The sequence below is a fragment of the Cryptomeria japonica genome, chromosome 10 (genome assembly GCF_030272615.1).
Source record: "Cryptomeria japonica chromosome 10, Sugi_1.0, whole genome shotgun sequence".
NCBI lineage: Eukaryota > Viridiplantae > Streptophyta > Pinopsida > Cupressales > Cupressaceae > Cryptomeria > Cryptomeria japonica.
Window position 1 is genome coordinate 920,762,942 of NC_081414.1, and position 17,237 is coordinate 920,780,178.

At 36.0% G+C, this 17,237-nt stretch overlaps 1 protein-coding gene across 2 annotated transcripts in view; it reads right to left on the minus strand.

Annotated features, from left to right (window-relative positions):
- Nucleotides 1-17,237, minus strand: part of LOC131038333 (glucosidase 2 subunit beta) — a 132,874-nt gene that overhangs the window by 74,376 nt on the left and 41,261 nt on the right. For both annotated transcript variants that reach the window (XM_059212881.1, XM_059212880.1), the window contains exons 6-7: nucleotides 10,359-10,457; nucleotides 9,942-10,040 (exon numbers count right to left, since the gene is read on the minus strand). In XM_059212881.1, coding sequence (XP_059068864.1) covers nucleotides 9,942-10,040; nucleotides 10,359-10,457 — 198 coding nt within the window. The remainder of the gene's footprint in view (nucleotides 1-9,941; nucleotides 10,041-10,358; nucleotides 10,458-17,237) is intronic.

The following is a 17,237-nucleotide window of genomic DNA, read 5'->3' on the forward strand; positions in this document are numbered from 1 at the left end:
GTTTGCCGCAAGAGAACGCAGCAAAATACAGTCAACTTTGCACTTATGGCCAACATCCACAGCATCCACGAGCCCCAAACATATTCTGAGGCTAAAGGCATTCCTTAGTGGGAAAAGGCTATGGAGAGAGAATTCCATAGTCTTTTGAAGAATCACACTTGGGTTCTTTTTGATTTGCCTCCTTGAAAGAAACCTATCAGCTGTAAATGGGTTTACAAAGTCAAGTATCATTCAGATGGTACTTTGGATAAGTACAAGGTCAGATTGGTTGCTCGAAGTTTTACACAATGAGAGGGCATTGACTATGAGGAGACTTTTGCTCCTACTGCCAAGATGAGTACCATTCGTCTTCTTCTCGCCAATGCAGCTCAGTTTGGATGGAAACTTCACCAAATGGATGTTAATAGTGCATTCCTCAATGGTGAGTTGCAGGAAGAAGTTTATATGACTCAACCCCCTAGCTTCAAGATTCCTAGTAAGGAACATCAGGTTTACCGATCGGTAAAAGCCCTCTATGGCCTGAAGCAAGCCCCTCAGGCTTGGTACTTCAAGATTGATCAGTATTTGGTTGAACATGGTTTTCAACGCAATCCCTCTGACATTAATCTGTACGTCAAACTTTCTGGTGATGAGATCCTTTTTCTTGTTGTCTACGTGGATGACTTGATCACTACTAAAAATTTAGCACATTTGATTGTAGAAATCAAACAGGACTTGTGCAAGGATTTTGATATGACAAATTTGGGGCTTCTCCATTATTGTTTAGGTGTTGAGGTTTGGCAGACTGATGGTAGCAATTTTTTTTCTCAGTTGTCAGCCAAGTCTGCTTCCACACCTATGGAGACATTACTAAAGTTGTCAGCCAACTCTAATTCACCTGTCGTAGATGAGACCGAATTCAAGCAACTAGTAGGCAGCCTCATCTATCTCACTACCACTAGACCTGACATCAGTTTTGTTGTCAGCTACATCTCTCACTTCATGACAGCCCCAAAAGCTGATCATTGGATTGCAACGAAGCGATTGCTGCGATATGTGAAAGGCACTTCCGACTATGGCATTCTGCATAGCAGGTGCAACGATCCAAAGCTGACTGGTTATACCGACTCAGATAGCGTAGGATCAGTGGATGATAGAAAATCCACTTCTAGGTACGTATTTAGTTTGGGTACTGGTGCTGTCACTTGGAGCAGCAAGAAGCAACAGGTCGTGGCTCTTTCCTCGACCGAAGCCGAATACCAAGGAACAGTCAAGGCCACATCTGAGGCAGTTTGGCTTCGAAGGATGCTCTCTGACATGCAAATGCCACAGACAGGTCCTTCTCCATTGTATACTGATAATCAAGGGGTGCTCAAACTGGCCAAAAATCCAATCTTCCATGAGCGTACCAAGCATGTCGAACTTCATTGTCACTACATCCGCCAACTAGTAGAAGACGGATCAGTTCAATTGCAGTATGTTCGGACAACGGATCAGACTGCGGATATTCTCACCAAGTCTCTGAGCCCGGATAAGTTTGTAAAATTCAAGGGGCAACTTGGTGTTTTTGATAGATTGACCATTAAGGGAGGGTGTTAGAATAATATTTTATATTATTAGTGTTAATGGTCAATAATGTAACTAACTGTTAGACATCTTAAATGTCTACAATAACAAGTAGTTAGAAGTAGGTAGTTAATTAATAGCTACAGTATTTTGTAACTTCTATATATTGTAATCCTTTTCCAGTTAATACGAAAGAGTTTTTACCAGTGAATCATCTCTGATTTTCACATAACTCAAGAAGGTGATTTCAGTGTGTTTGAGCAAAGTTTGTATTTTTAGCATATTATATTTTTAAGTGCTATTCTGGGTACTTGGTCTCCATTTCAGAGTGAAGTGTTTTCAATTTCACTTGGTGAGTTTCCTAGGGTTAGAAAAATAATATTTTACAATTTTCACTTAACTATTTTAAAAGTTAACTTCACTTTATAAACTTAAATTATGAAGTGTTCGTGAAGAGACACCCTAAAGTGATGCCTAGAAAGAGGGGCAAGACTTAAGTTCATAATGGGTGATGCATATGACAGTAAAGTCATTGTTCCTTCCTTTGGAATATATTCAAAAAGAAATATAATAACATCTTTGATAGATTAATTAAGCTTCATGCATGACAAAGATGAAATAAGAGTTAGAATGTTTGGTTGATTTCTTGCATGGTATGTAATGGATCTGAAGTCTGAATGAAACCTTGTGTCGTGGACGGCTATGATTGCAGGTTACATCAATGATAGCAGCATAGATGAAGCACATGATTGATGCCAAAAAGGAATGTGGCAGCATGGACATAAATGAACATGGTCTAATGAAAAGGCAAGATGCCTCCTGAGAGAAACAATCTTACACAATGATGGATGTCAATGGTGTGACTACTTTGAAGAAGATGTTTTAGTCAATATTGTTGCCGACTCATATAGAGGCGTCCTGATACTCTTGTCTGTTTTTGGAAATCACTTAAGAGATAAAGTCAGCGAAAGAATGATAAGACAGCATAAAAAATGTTTATAACTCAAAGAGCAGCAATTTGTATTATTGGCAGCGACTTTCTCAAGACAAGAATAGTCAAGAAGTAATATGATTTGTATTATTAGAAAGCAACTTAATATGTCTAATTGATAATTGTCTTATTAATATAATTAGACATTGGTTATGAAGCAGTGACTTAAAAAAGCTAGGATGAAATATATTGCCGGCTTCATTAACTAATGCATGGCAGATTAATAAAGCCGATTACATAGACAACTGTTGAGCAGTGATAAGTATGGGAAACCAAAAGGTGGCGGTTATATTTTACAAAGTAGCACTTGGATAGCAACAAGTATGGACGAAGTGATACACAGCACACATAGCAATCAAGGAGAACAGTCATGTTTAAGAACCAATTTATAATTAAAGTCGTTGAGAACCGATTCATATCAAGTCAGTGATTAATCAAGTTAGACATTAAGAACCAATTCATATTAATCAAGTCAGACATTAAGAACTCATAAAGGAAAGGTGCAAGTCAACAAGTAACACAGTTTATTAAATAAAAAGGTGCAATTGTTGTTTAAAAAGCAAATTTCAAAAGGTGCAATTTTGATAAGCCAAGAGATGCAAATTAACAAAGGTACAAAGTGGTCTGAAGGCACTTAAACAAATGTCTTATGATAGCGATCAGAAAAGAGGAACAGCAATTAGTAATTGTTATTCAAAAAGTATGATTTGATAAAAATGTGATTAGTTTTGTGAAGGGTGCGAGTTGCTTGCCAAAAAGGCATGTCTTTCAAAGAAAAATGTATCTCTTGGGAATCATGGTGTCTCTTAAAAGAAATATTGAAGACCTAAATGATGTGTGAAAATCATTTGAGTGTGTTGTGTTGAATAAAGACAAAGATAGAAATACACACCTGATTGAAACAGGGCATTACACAAGCGTATCATTTCAGAATTGTGGAGCAGATTAAGAAGTGAGTTTTTGAGACAGATTTAATGAGGTAATAAAAACAACACAATAGCAAACCTGTAAAGGGAGATTAAGGACAAGTTTGTGATCAATTTGAAGGTGTTTATAACAAATTGAAGAACAGAACTAAGACAAAATTTGTGAAGATCGAGATCATCCATCGTCCGTCGTAGAAACAACATTGACAAGGTGGAAATTTGCATAAGGGATCGGTGCCTCTAGTGAGTCGGTGCTCATGAAGTACAAGAGATTTGTGCCTCTAGTGATTTGGTGTTCACGAATACAACAAGGGGTTGGATACAACAAGGGGTTGGTGCCTCTCGTGATTCAGTGCTCACAAACTAAACAATGGGTTGGTGTCTACAAGTCTCTGTAACAGAAGTATTAGATAAAAGCATTAATTTACCGTGGTTTTCTCCCATTAAGATTTCCAAGTAAATCTTGTGTTCCTTTGTTTTCTTACTTGCATGTGTGATTGGTTGATCTTTATAAAGTATTGCTATTACATCTAATCAAGTTTGATGATATAGTGATTCACTTTCCCCCCCCCCCTCTCAGTATATTCATGTGCTCTTCACTCTGATCTTTGCCTCACCAGATGCATTGGAAAGCTCATTCCGTTGGCTCTACAAAGAGACTAACAAGAGACAACAAGAACAACAAAGTTGATCACAACAAAGCTTGAAACAGTGATCATGATTGAAGAAACATGACTTGATACAAAAAAATTGTATGGGTACAACAGAATTTTAATTATATTTTGTTTCTATAAAATGCAGCTTAGCCTATAAATTGGAAATACAAAATGTTTTATATACAATCAGTTAAGGGATATAATTAGTTTTTAGTAGAACTCCAATTATATGTTGATCCTTAAACTATTTTCATCTTCTAAGAAAATACCTAATAACGTTTTTATGCATTCTGATAGTGGAAAGTTTAACAGTATACTCTGTTAGAGTTTGTGTTATTACAACTTACAAGTGCATCAGATGACTTTTAGAAATGTATTATACATTTCTTGACCTTGAGATTCTTACTGAGCAGATATTTTCTAGCATTTCTTGTGTTATTTTACTGAAATGCATTCTCTGCATATTTTGGGCCTACCACGCAAAGAAAAGTGTGCTTGCCATAACCTCCTACACAACCTTGATAACATTCACAGCCCACCGACAGCTACAAAAATTCCTACATAACCAGTTCACCTAGCTTCCACATGTATTCCAATGAACTGGTTTATTCAAAAAATTTAAAACAGTGTTAGGGTGAAATGTCCAAACTCTAAATGGGTGTATAGATACAACCTTCAAATTTTCATACATATAACACTTCACTTTGAAAAGCACATGGGAGAAATAAAGCATAAACTACAATTAATCAGGTATTGTATGAAACCTCATTTAGCAAAAAGAAAAACCTACTTGATGTATAAGTAAGGTTTACCAAAAATTTGTCAATAAGAAGTGATAATTTGATATTGTAAATAGCATATGGATCAGAGATGCAAGATGCACAGCAAGATTAGTTGACGTTGTCATGATAAAAAACTTTTATTTTGTTGAGCAATTTTAAAGGGTAAACTCTAAAGTAACCATCAGAGATTCATAAGCACTCGCCCATTTTCATAATGTGGGCACTAAAGAAAAAGATGTTCAATTGGTACCAGAGATCTTCTTAACAAACTTTACTAGCATATCAAATGTTTCCCTGGCATTTGATTAGCATAACTGAAAGAATTATATAGTCTTGTTTTATGTAATCTTATGTGCATGCCCATCCATTTAAGCCTCCCGATGCAACAATTCACAAACATGAGAAAGACAAAGTTATCTCCTCCTGATGTTGAACTTCACAAACACAAACACACGGAATTTCTCTAATCTCACTTCATAGTAATGTGAATGCTTGAAGGATGTCCCTATTGTTAGAATAATAATTTCTTATATTGTTAATGGTCAATTGGAATTTCTCTAATCTCACTTCATAGTAATGTGAATGCTTGAAGGATGTCCCTATTGTTAGAATAATAATTTCTTATATTGTTAATGGTCAACTTAGGTTGTTAGATTTCATTAATATAGTATTAGGTAGATAGAGGTAGGTAATATCATTAATTTCTATAGTGTTTTATATTTCTATAAATTGTAATCTTTACCAGTTAATATGAACTAAGATATTTTACTAGTGAATCTGATTTTCACATGGTATCAAAGCTAGGGCACGGAACCTATTTTTTAAAGAAAAATGCACGTTTTTTAACGACCTAGGGTTTCTACAACTTCGCCTAGGGTTTTGACCCTTTGTTTCAAGGCAAAAAAAATGTTGATCACAAATTCTTGGTGGGTTTTTCGAAACCTCAACTGGGTCACCGTTAAATTTTCCTCGGTCTGCACTTTTTTTTTCACCTAGGGTTTCTGCACATTCGACTAGGGTTTCGACCCTTCAGTTCAAGTCAAAATTTTATCCTAATTGCAGATTCTTGGTGGGTTTTTCGAAACCTCAACTGGGTCACCATTAGAATTTTCTGTCTGTAGATTTTTTTTCACCTAGGGTTTATGCTACTTCGCCTAGGGTTTTGACCCTTTGTTTCAAGGCAAATTTTTTCCCAATTGCAGAATCATTGTCAATTTTTCAAGAGCTCAACTAGGTTGTCGGATTTTTCGAGGTGCATTGTTTTTCGTGCCCACGGATTTAACCCTTCATTTTCAAAAAATCATTCTGCTTGCAGATTCTTTTGGGGTTTTTCGCAAGGATTTCTGGGTATTCATCGGATTTTTTTGGGTCAATTGAAAATTTTACCTCGAAAACTGTGCTAGGGTTTTGAGATTATATCATTCGTTTCAAGTCAGAAAAAATTTATATTTGCAGAATTTTTGTGGCTTTTTCGAGATTTGAACTGGGTTCTCATCACATTTTTCCAGGCCTTTCGAAAAAGTTATGCCTCGAAAATCATGTCGGGTTTCAATTTCTACCTCTAAATCCGACTTGCAAAATTTGTTTCTAAAAACCCTCTAGTTTTTGTGCATTCGTGCCTTCACAAGTTCGACCTTGGGGTACATGATGGCATTGTTGACGAAAATTATGCTCAAAAGCAGCCAAAAGTTCAATGGCCGCAACTACAAAACCTGGAAGCAACGTATGTTGACGATTTATTGTACCAATGTCTTGATGCAGTTGTTCTAGGCACGTCTCAACGTCTAGACACTGTCAGAAAAGATCAGAACAAATGGGATGAGCGCAACCACAAAGCTGTCATGCTCATTAAACTCTTTGTCACCGATGAGCAGCTACCTCAGGTACCGTCCGGCAAAACAGCAAAGGCGATATGGGATCATCTGAAGAGTCTCCATGAAACCTCTGACAAGAGCCAAGCATTCTTTCTTAAGAATATACTCTTCACAATCATGATGGATGAGAAAACATCTCTTCAAGAGCATCTTGTTGATTATAATTAGGGATGGCGGATTCCAATTGCATTGGGCAACATTGGAATACGCCCAAGGGGGGCAGCCCCTTTCCCAACATGTAGGGCTGGGCCCTTATTCCTCATGGCATCAAATTAAAGATCCCACGCTACACTCAAGCTAACACGCCACCATGTATTGGGCCAACCCTATCCTAATGCCTTTGGTTAAATAAATTAAAGTTCATTAAATCATAATGCAAGCCAACATGATTAAGATCATTGCTCCCCATATAAATAAAGTTCAGCTCCACACTATCATCCATCTCATTTTTGGTTTATCATCCATGCGAAATATATGTGACTGCAAATGTGAACTTAAAGGAGCAAGATTACATCTGCAATTAAAGCGAATTACCTCAGCCATATCAGCGAACTAAATCTGCTAGTTGAGGTGTGAAACTCATCAATAAGGAGAGCGAACTAAGGGATAAGGTTGCTGTCCATCAAAGAGCAGACTTCAGATGCAAATATTGCAGACCTAGGGTTTGGACCTGAGTACTGTCAAAGGGGGCAGGTGTGACAATTTGATGCTTGTGAAAGTGCAGTCTTGTGGAAGACATTATCAGTACTAAGTGCAATCACCTTCAAGTACATGAGATAAGTGTTGTAACCTTCATATGAATTCAATCCATAATCAGATCTGAGGATCTTTTCTGGCTGGGTTTTTCCTCCTAGGAGGTTTTCCCAGGGTAATTGTGTCTTGTACTTATTTTTGTTCTTTTCTTGGTTATGCTTAAATCTGGAAAACTATAAACTATTCACTTAATCAATTTAGTTAGTAATTAAATTCTGATTTTCTGAGTTTACATCAATCTGAAAGTGTTAAAATCAACACATCTGACAAAGATCAAGGATATTCGCAAACAGCTAGAAGCTATTGGTCGAAAAATAAAGGAAGAAGATATGGTGGTCATTACTCTGAAGAGTCTCCCATGCTAGTATGAGCATTTCATCGAAACACTCAATATCACTTCCACTGACATCGATTTGAAGTTTTCCGATCTTTGTAACAAGCTTTTACAGCAAGATCGATGGCGACAGCAGTTTGGAAGCAGTACCGGTTCTCCCTCCACCGAGCAAGCGTTCTCTGCCAAATCTTCTGCTAAGAACAAAGGGAACGCTCAATCTTCTCAGCCAAAAGGCTCTAGTTATTCTCTTGACAGCAAGAAGAAGAAGAATGTTCAGTGCAATTATTGTCAAAAGTTTGCTCACATGAAGGCCGAGTGTCGAATTCGATTGGCTTTTAAACAAAAGAGGCAGGGAGGGTCTCAACAGAAAGCAAATGTCGTCAAACACTCTGAGCAGAAAGAATCTGTTGTCCATGCTTTTATGGCCAAGAGAACAGCAGATCCAGTACACTCTTCTGCTTGGTATATTGATTTAAGAGCTTCGCGGCTTTTTACTCATCGTCGGGATTGGTTCATGAAATTTGAACCATTTTCAAATTCAGTAATAATCTTCAGAGGAGGAGAAGAGTACACGGTTGTTGGTAAGGGCACTGTCTAGATTCACTCAAGATGTAGAAATTTAATTTTTCTTGATGTCTGCTATGTTCCAAGCATGGAACATAATCTCCTCTCCGTTAGTCCAATCACAAGGCATTTTCCTCAATTAGACGTTGTCTTCAATTCGTCCATTTGCAACTCGTACTACAATCGCTATGGGACTTGACGATCATGGTTTGTATAGACTTGTTGATTCCAGTGATTCTCAAAAGCATGCTTTGGTTGCTAGGAGTACATCCATCAAAACACTTTGGCATCAGCGTTATGGGCACTTAAACGTGAACTATCTCTCTCAGTTATATCGGGACGGTTTCGTTGCACTATGACTCAAGCTGGGAAGCAGCATCAGACACCATTCTCGGATGGTGATTCTTGGCGAGCCTCCAAGGTCCTTCAATTGGTTCACGATGATGTATCTGGGCCAATGAACACTTTATCTATTATTGGTCGCAGGTACTTCTTGTTATTTGTTTATGATTTCAATCGTAAAATGTGGGTGTATTTTCTGAAAAAAAAACCAAATGTGTTCAGTACATTTCAGCAATTTAAGGCCTTAGTTGAGAAAGAATTCGGTTCTCAAATTGTCAATCTAAGGTTAGATAATGAGGGGGAGTTTTGTTCCAATGACTTCTCTACATTTTATGCTACACATGGCATTAAATGCCAACTCACCACACCATACACCCCTCAGCAAATTGGTATAGTTGAACGTAGAAATCGCACCATTACTGAAATGGCTCGTTCTATGATAGAGCATCGCAATGTTCCTAAGAAATACTGGGCGGAAGCAGTTTACAATGCAGTCTACCTTCTGAATCGGTCACCTACACATGTCGTTAAGAAGATGAATCCTGAAGAAGCCTAGTCAGGACGCAAGCCTAAAGTGGGCCATTTGAAAGTCTTCGGTTCTACGGCTCATGTATGGATTCCAGACGCTAAGCGTGCTAAGCTTGATTCAAAGAGCCAAACACTTATGTTTACTAGTTACAGCAATAACCACAAGGCCTACAGGTTGATTGATGTCGAGACAGATCGTCTCATTTTCAGTCGTAATGTTGTGGTTGATGAGACTACTGGTCCATTTATGCCTTCTACTACTCCTTGTCCTGCGACTCAATCTGTGAAGACTCCTAATGTTCGTGTTCGTGTTTGTCTTCCTCTTGGTTCCCATGATGGGAGGGCTTCAGAGCATTCTAACTCTGAAGATGAGGAATCTACCGATCCAGCACCACCTGATTTTCCACAAGATTTGCATCCAGATAACTTTGTTCCAGAAACTCTAGGGTATGTTGTTCCTCCAATGCCATATGTTGGTACTTCTACCCTCAGGCCTAAGTGGTGGGCCAAGACTATCGGAGATCTTCATGAAGATGATCTTATTGAGGGTAGATCCGCTTGAAGGATACACCCTTTGTATTTATATTTTCATTGATGATTATCTTATACATCCCTTGTTGCAAGAAACGGGATTAAAATACGTTACCTCTTCATGTAACCTGTCTTGTAAAGTTTCACCATGGGTATTTTCTGTATCAATTCCTTGTTCCATTTCTACATGATTCTCATTGTCCTCATCTCTATCCTGAAAAAAGATTTTAGCTCAGTTAATTGATTGCATACAGCATTAAATTTGCAAGCACTATTAAATATCAGAATAAATTTTTCAAACATAAGGCATAAGATACAGAAACAATATACTAATTAGGCATAAAGTACAATAATGTCCATTGCTTACAGATAATCTTCAGAGATTACTTATTTTCAATGTAAAAGAGAAAGTGCATATAACAGTTAATAACCAGCTATTAGAAATTTATATTAAATTTTATATTATAATCACATAGGACAAATGATTAGCATCAACTTCCCTTTTTGAAGAAACGGAATTAAAATAAGTTACCTCTTCCTTTGTTCTGTCCAATAAAATTTCACCATTGGTGTTTTCTGTGTCAACACCTTGTTCTGTTCCTACATGATTCTCCTTGTCCTGATTTCCATCCTGCATAAAGATTTCAGTTCATTAATTAGATGGATACAGTATTGAATTTGCAAGCACTAAAACGTATCACAATAAAGTCCTCAAACAAAATGCATAAGATAGAGAGAGAATATACAAAGCAGGCATAAACTACAATGATGCAGTTTGCTTGTAGATAACCTTCAAAGAATAACTATTTGCAATGGACCATGTGCAGGAGAAAAAGAACATAAATATACCAGTCAAAAATCAGATACAACTTTTTCCATAAAATTTGCATATTAGTTCCTTACTAAAAATATGTGAACTCTAAACACAAACATACAAGCTAAACATACCAATATGTTTTGTTTAAGAGAATAAAATATGTGAACTTTAACGTAGATTCAATTAATACAAGATGATGTATATTTCAATTTCATTTGGCACGGCATGCATTTATCATTAGAATATGGTTCCAAAACTTCAAGCTAGAATCCTTACAAGAATATCACAGAGAATTCATTTCATTTAATATATCGACTGCACTATAAATCCATAAACAATTAAACTCTGTTTGGCCAAGGTTTGAAAATGGGAAAGATGGCCAACAATTTAGAATGCAAAGTAAAAACAAACGACTTGAATCATCGTTTTATACATTCTGAACATGTTGTTACTTAACATAGCACTTTTATAATGCTTTCAGAGATTCAACTTCACTTTGGATTTCGTACCTTTTGCGAGCTTGTGGAGTCTCAGGGATTTTAGGAATCAGCAATTTTAGTAGTCGTGGAACTTCCGGATTTGGGCATTTTGGAATTTTGCGAGAATTTTAAAGTTTAGGATTTTTTAGAGATTTTGGAAGTTAAGGCATTTTCAGGATTTAGGGAGTTTAGGAATTCCTAGAAAATAAAATTCCCCAAAATGGAATTTCTCTGAAAATTGAAATTTTCACTTAAGAATATTTTATTTGATTCACTGATTTTAGGACCTTTTAACTTGAGCAATGACTTGACCATCCTAGGCAAAAAGACTTCAAAGGCAAAAAACTCCCTAAAAAGCTCCCAAAAAAGCAAAACTGGAAATAACGAGCCAAAAGGAAAAGCAACACACCAAAAGCAAGAAACAAGGGGAGAAAGGTGAATCAGTATTTTAACAAACTTTTACTTCTTGAACTTTAATCACAATCATATAACTTATCTCATAAACATATTCATTGTATATTATTATTCACATTTGATCTAACTACTATGAAGACAAATAGAACACAAGATATACGGGTGGAAACCCTTACAGGAGAAAACCATGGCAATAAATGGTTATATGAATATTATCTTTTACAATATTTGTAGGCACCAACCTACTAGAGGCACCAACCCCTAAGTTTGTTTGTGAGCACCGACCCACTGGAAGCAACAACTCCCACTTCTGAATTTGTAGGCACCAACTTACAAAATTCTTCATTGGATGATATAGTTTTCCCTTCCTCACAAATCTGATTGCAACTTCTGATCTTTGACTGATGTATATCTTTCCTTTACAATTCTCATTATTTCCCTTTCAAAACTTATCACAATCTTCTCTTCTAAATCAGTCTGATCCCTCTTCTATATCTGCAATTAATTTTTCAATAATACATGCTCATGAATCTGCACAATCTTCATAAATATTTTCTCAAACATCTCTTCTCAAATCTAGCAATACTCTCTTCATAAATCTGATATGAAGTTCTTATATCTGCTTTGGATCTTCCTTTAAATCTGCATATACTTCTTCAGATATTCTTCTGTTTACATATGAGACTCTTGGTGTATATGAGATGTATCCTCTTTATTACACACACTCATTGTCTCAAAATAACCTTTCATATATATCCATGTCTCCATGAAGAGAGACATCCTTTATTAATGGTCATAGCTTTTTATTGCCACCTTTTCCTTAATCCCAGCCTTTCATACCTTACAGCTCTTAACAAACTTTATTTGTTTCTTTTCATAAGTTACTGTTTTAACAATCTTAAAAGAGATCGCTGCTTTTACAAATGTATTAAGAACCTTTTAATTTGATGTAAATAAGACCACACTCTTTCACATCCTTAAGATCGTACCTTTTGATGTGTTAATCAAAGCACAGCTTTTATCATTTATTAAAGTGCTTTCTTTCTTTTAATTACCATAAATCACACTTCCTTGGATAATCGCACCTTTTGTCCTAATCAGTATTTCCTTTGTACAAATCGCACCACTTCCAAATGAATTGTAACTCATTAGTTAACCACATATTAATGTTTTATTATCATAAAATCATTAGCTTGGTCAACACCATATTAGACTGTTTGATTGCTGCATTTAAGTGTATTGATCTTTATCACTGCTTCTAATCATTTTTTATTCGTTTTTATTTATAGATATAAGCCCAAATAATACTCTCTGCATTAATGATTTCTTAAGCAATGCTTTAGGCAGATTGGTTTCTTTGCCTTCAAACCAAATCGCAGTCATTTGTAATTATCTCAGTCACTGATTTTGAATCATATATACAGATCGCTGCATAATGAATCTTATAAATCAGGTATGAACCCTATGTGATATGGACCAGATCCTTGTTTATTATGATTGTTAGCCTTTCCATGTCCTCTATCACTTCCAAGAACTCACAAGATTCTCAACTTATGTTGCCATCCAAAATATCTAGCACAGTTGTAGAACGTGTCACTGGGCTCACAAAAATAGTCTCTGTGTTAATGTCTCTTGGTCACTGTAGAAGAGCCATGCTATCCCTTTCTCTTGCTAATAAACAAACATTGTTTGTTTTTAACAAAATGGCTATCTCATTGCTTCCCGTTTTGTCTTTCACTTCTACCTAATAGTTTCTCAAACAAATCGATTCACTAAATGCTAATCACTCCATTTCTTTGCCATAAGATGTTGTCTCTGCCATTTCATTAATAAGTGCCACCTTATATCGCTACTTTTTAATATACATCGATTGCACGTTCTTCCTTTCTGGTTATTGATATGACTATTATATAATACCATTCTTTAATGAATTGCTCAAACTAAGTCAATGTTCTTCATGCTGCAATCACCATAGTCATAGTTGCTGTTCGTAATTGTTGACTTTTGCATAGTCACTATTTGATGGCGTTCTATTTCTGTTCTTCAAACTTTAACTACTCCCTATGACTGCTGTTATAAATAACTTTTTCATGTTGCCTTTACAAAACAAATTTCTATCTTATTTGATCATGAAGATCACTTCATATTTAGGTTGTTCATTCTAATCACCATCTGTCATAATGATAATTATTGTAATCTGTTGTCTCATTCCTCAAGTCGCTTCCATGGTCTATAATTAAGTTCTTCCTTCTTCCTCAAATAATTTAAATCTTTAATCATAGTATAATTTGTTTATTTCCATTCAACTTCATAATGATGGTAACAATGCTTTGTTTATGCCTTCTTTAATATCTATTGGTAAGACTTTATCACAAACTTGGTAATTTGATTAACATTTACAATGTTCTTTGTATCCTTGGTACAAGAACATCTCTTTCCTTGGTATCGATGTTAATATTCTCTTCAATATGGTTATAACTTTGCATTCAACAATCCCATTCTTGACATAAATTTGTCTATAACATTTGATGTTAACAATATTCATTCATCTTCTCCCATTTGTCGTCAATGATAATGATGACAATCTTTTAGACATTCCTTGCATCAAAGAGAATTTTGTCTATGCACCTTTGACATCAATGACAACATTCTAACATCATGTTTCGGACAAGGCGTGCATGCAAGGCACAACAAATCGCGAATCTATTAGGGAAATGTTCTTGAACATTTCGATGATAAAGATCTACTTAGAACCTAGAATCTCTGGTTGGCTTCCCTGAAACTAAATCAAATAGTAGCAAAACATACTCAAAAGCAGATGAAATCATTAGTTAGATAAAGTCACTTTTAACTTTTGATTATTTGAGTGTGTGCTATTGTGTTCATTCCAATTTGAGAACATTGAGTCACCTTACTTCCATTGTGACAAGCTATGTAGAGTGTCTTGCTCCAAAAGTAACTTGGACATTGCCTCGCATTTATAGGCACAACGAGGTGATCATTGTAATTCTCACTAAAATTGTTCTACTGCCAACCAAGCATTCATAGCCTCAATAAAATTAGTCGTATCCTCCCAAAGTCCAATTCTAGATAAACCTTTTCTCCTCATTTTTCTGTTTTAGTATTGTTTTCTTCTTTCTTGTGCATTTTTTACTCATTAGCAGTAAAGCTTATTATGGGTTTGAGAATTACAGTGGTCACTGAAGAAGGAATTTAGATTTTTCACCAAACACGACTTTCCTTTGGCCACTACAACAATTTGAAGTAGATATATAATGTGAAAGATATGATAATCGACAAAAACTAGTAGCGAGATACAATTAATGATTTCACCCAAGTCAAGCATGAGTTTTAACAGGGTGATCCAGACAAAGAAACACAACCTAAACTCTAAAGTAGTGTTTAAACATTTATCAAAGAAATGAATAAAGCATTAGAAGCATACACCATTTAGTTGTACTTCAAACACACAATCTATCACAAAACACAAAACCAACTCCCCAAAACAAACCAAAGCAAACCTAACCTAAAGTAGAAAAGAAAAACAAAAGCAAACCTAACCTATTTACAATAGGCTTAACAAGAAAACCTAAGCTTAACAAGAAAACCTAAGCTTGGAAGTAATGCTTCAGGAACTACCCATTGATTGGCAATGGGACTTCTTCTCCTGTTAAAGTTTTCAATTGGAAAGCATTATCTCCTAGGATTTCAAAGATTTGAAAAGGGCCTAACCATAGCTTCCCCAAGTCCAACAGAGGACTAGATCTAAAATTCTGAAAGTTTTGATCCTAGCTCTTTGGTCAAACCAACGCTTGACCACACCTTGATGTTTTGCAAAAATTTCTATGGTTGTGTCCCTCTTTTCTTCAAGGTATGATAACTGGAGCAGTCTTGTTTCAATATTGCCATCGGTACCAAAATACTCTTGCATGAATTGCAAGATCGGAATCCATACAAGAGGTGATATGGATAAGTACCCAATGAGGCTTTAATCCTTGTCCTATTTGCCCAAAGGGCAAAATTCAGTTGTGTGCCACTCCTTTGGATTTTTATCTAACAACTTCTTGATGATTCTCTGTAAATTTTTGTTTGTAAATTCAGCCAATCTATTTCCTTGTGGGTAATAGTTAGAAGAAAACTTCAATGTTATACCATATTCAAAAGCCCAATTGGAAAATTACAATGATGAGAAAGCAGATCTATTATCACAAACTAAACCATGTGGGCATTCAAATCTAGTTATGATATTTCCTTCTAAAAATTTAACCACAGAATCAGCAAGTGTTGTTTCTACAATTTGCATGGTATGATAACTGCGGCAGTCTTCTTTCAATATTGTCATTTGTACCCAAATACTCTTGAATGAATTGCAAGGTAGGAATCCGTACACGAGGTGATATGGATAAGTACCTAATGAGACTTTAATCCTTGTCCTATTTGCGCAAAGGGCAAATTTCAGTTGTGTGCCACACCTTTGGATTTTTATCTAACAACTTCTTGATGATATTCAGCCGATTTTTGTTTGTAAATTCAGCCAATCCATTTCCTTGTGGGTATTAGTTAGAAGAAAGCTTCAATGTAATACCATATTCAAAAGCCCAATTGGAAAATTCAAAGATTGGAAAACAAGTTTATTATCACAAACTAAAACATGTGGGCATTCAAATCTAGTTATGATATTTCCTTCTAAAAACTCAATCACAGAATCAATAGTGCAGTTGTTTAAGAGCTTGCGCTTCAATCCACCTTGTACAGTAATCAGTAGCAGTTAGGACATACCTGTGTTACATACAGGAAAATGGATTGATCATACCAATAAATTCTAATCCCCACTTAGCGAAAGTTCTTACTTCTACAACAGGCTGAAGAGGCATTGTTGGATTCTTCTCCTTGGATGCAATAACTTGACAAATGTGGCAGGTCTTCGCATGCCCGTATGCGTAATGGAACATTGTGGGCCAATAACATTCAGCTCTCAAGATTTGTTGTTTTGTAGCTAAACTTGCACCATGACCAATTCCAAATTTGTTATGAAAATGTTCCATAATTTGATTTGCTTCATGGTTACCTATGCACCTCAAATAGATTCCTTCATGATTCCTTCTGTATAGTACCAATCCTTTCAACATATAGTGATTATTCTTCATCCTTAAAGCTCTTTTCTACATCGAGTTTAGATTCAGAGCGCTTTGTTGGTTCAACAAGTAAAATATAATATCATACCACTCATCTGGCAACACATCTTCTAGAAAGTATTTCTGACATGAAATTTTTGGCCCATTTTCTGCCATAGTTTGAGTCAAAAACTGTCCTCTCACTAATTTCATGGGTCGGATCTCTATGTCATACTCTTGTATAATGGCAACCCATTTTCCTCTTTGTCCCCCAAGTTTACTCTGCATCAACAAAGTCTTCATCGCAACATCTCAAACTATTGAATGAATTTTACTTCTTAAGGCAACATCTAAACTTCTGAATTGCCTTTACCAAAGCAATGCCTGTTTCTCAACATTCGGACATTTCAATTCTACATTCTTCAATGGGGTGCTCATGAATGCAATACAATGTTCTTCCCCATTTTCCTTCTGCTGTGTGAGTATGGCTACACCATGTACGTTCAGAGGCAAAGGAATATATGAAAAAAGGTCTCAAATAGTCTAGGCTAGCTAACACCAGATCCTCAACAATGGCCTACTTAACC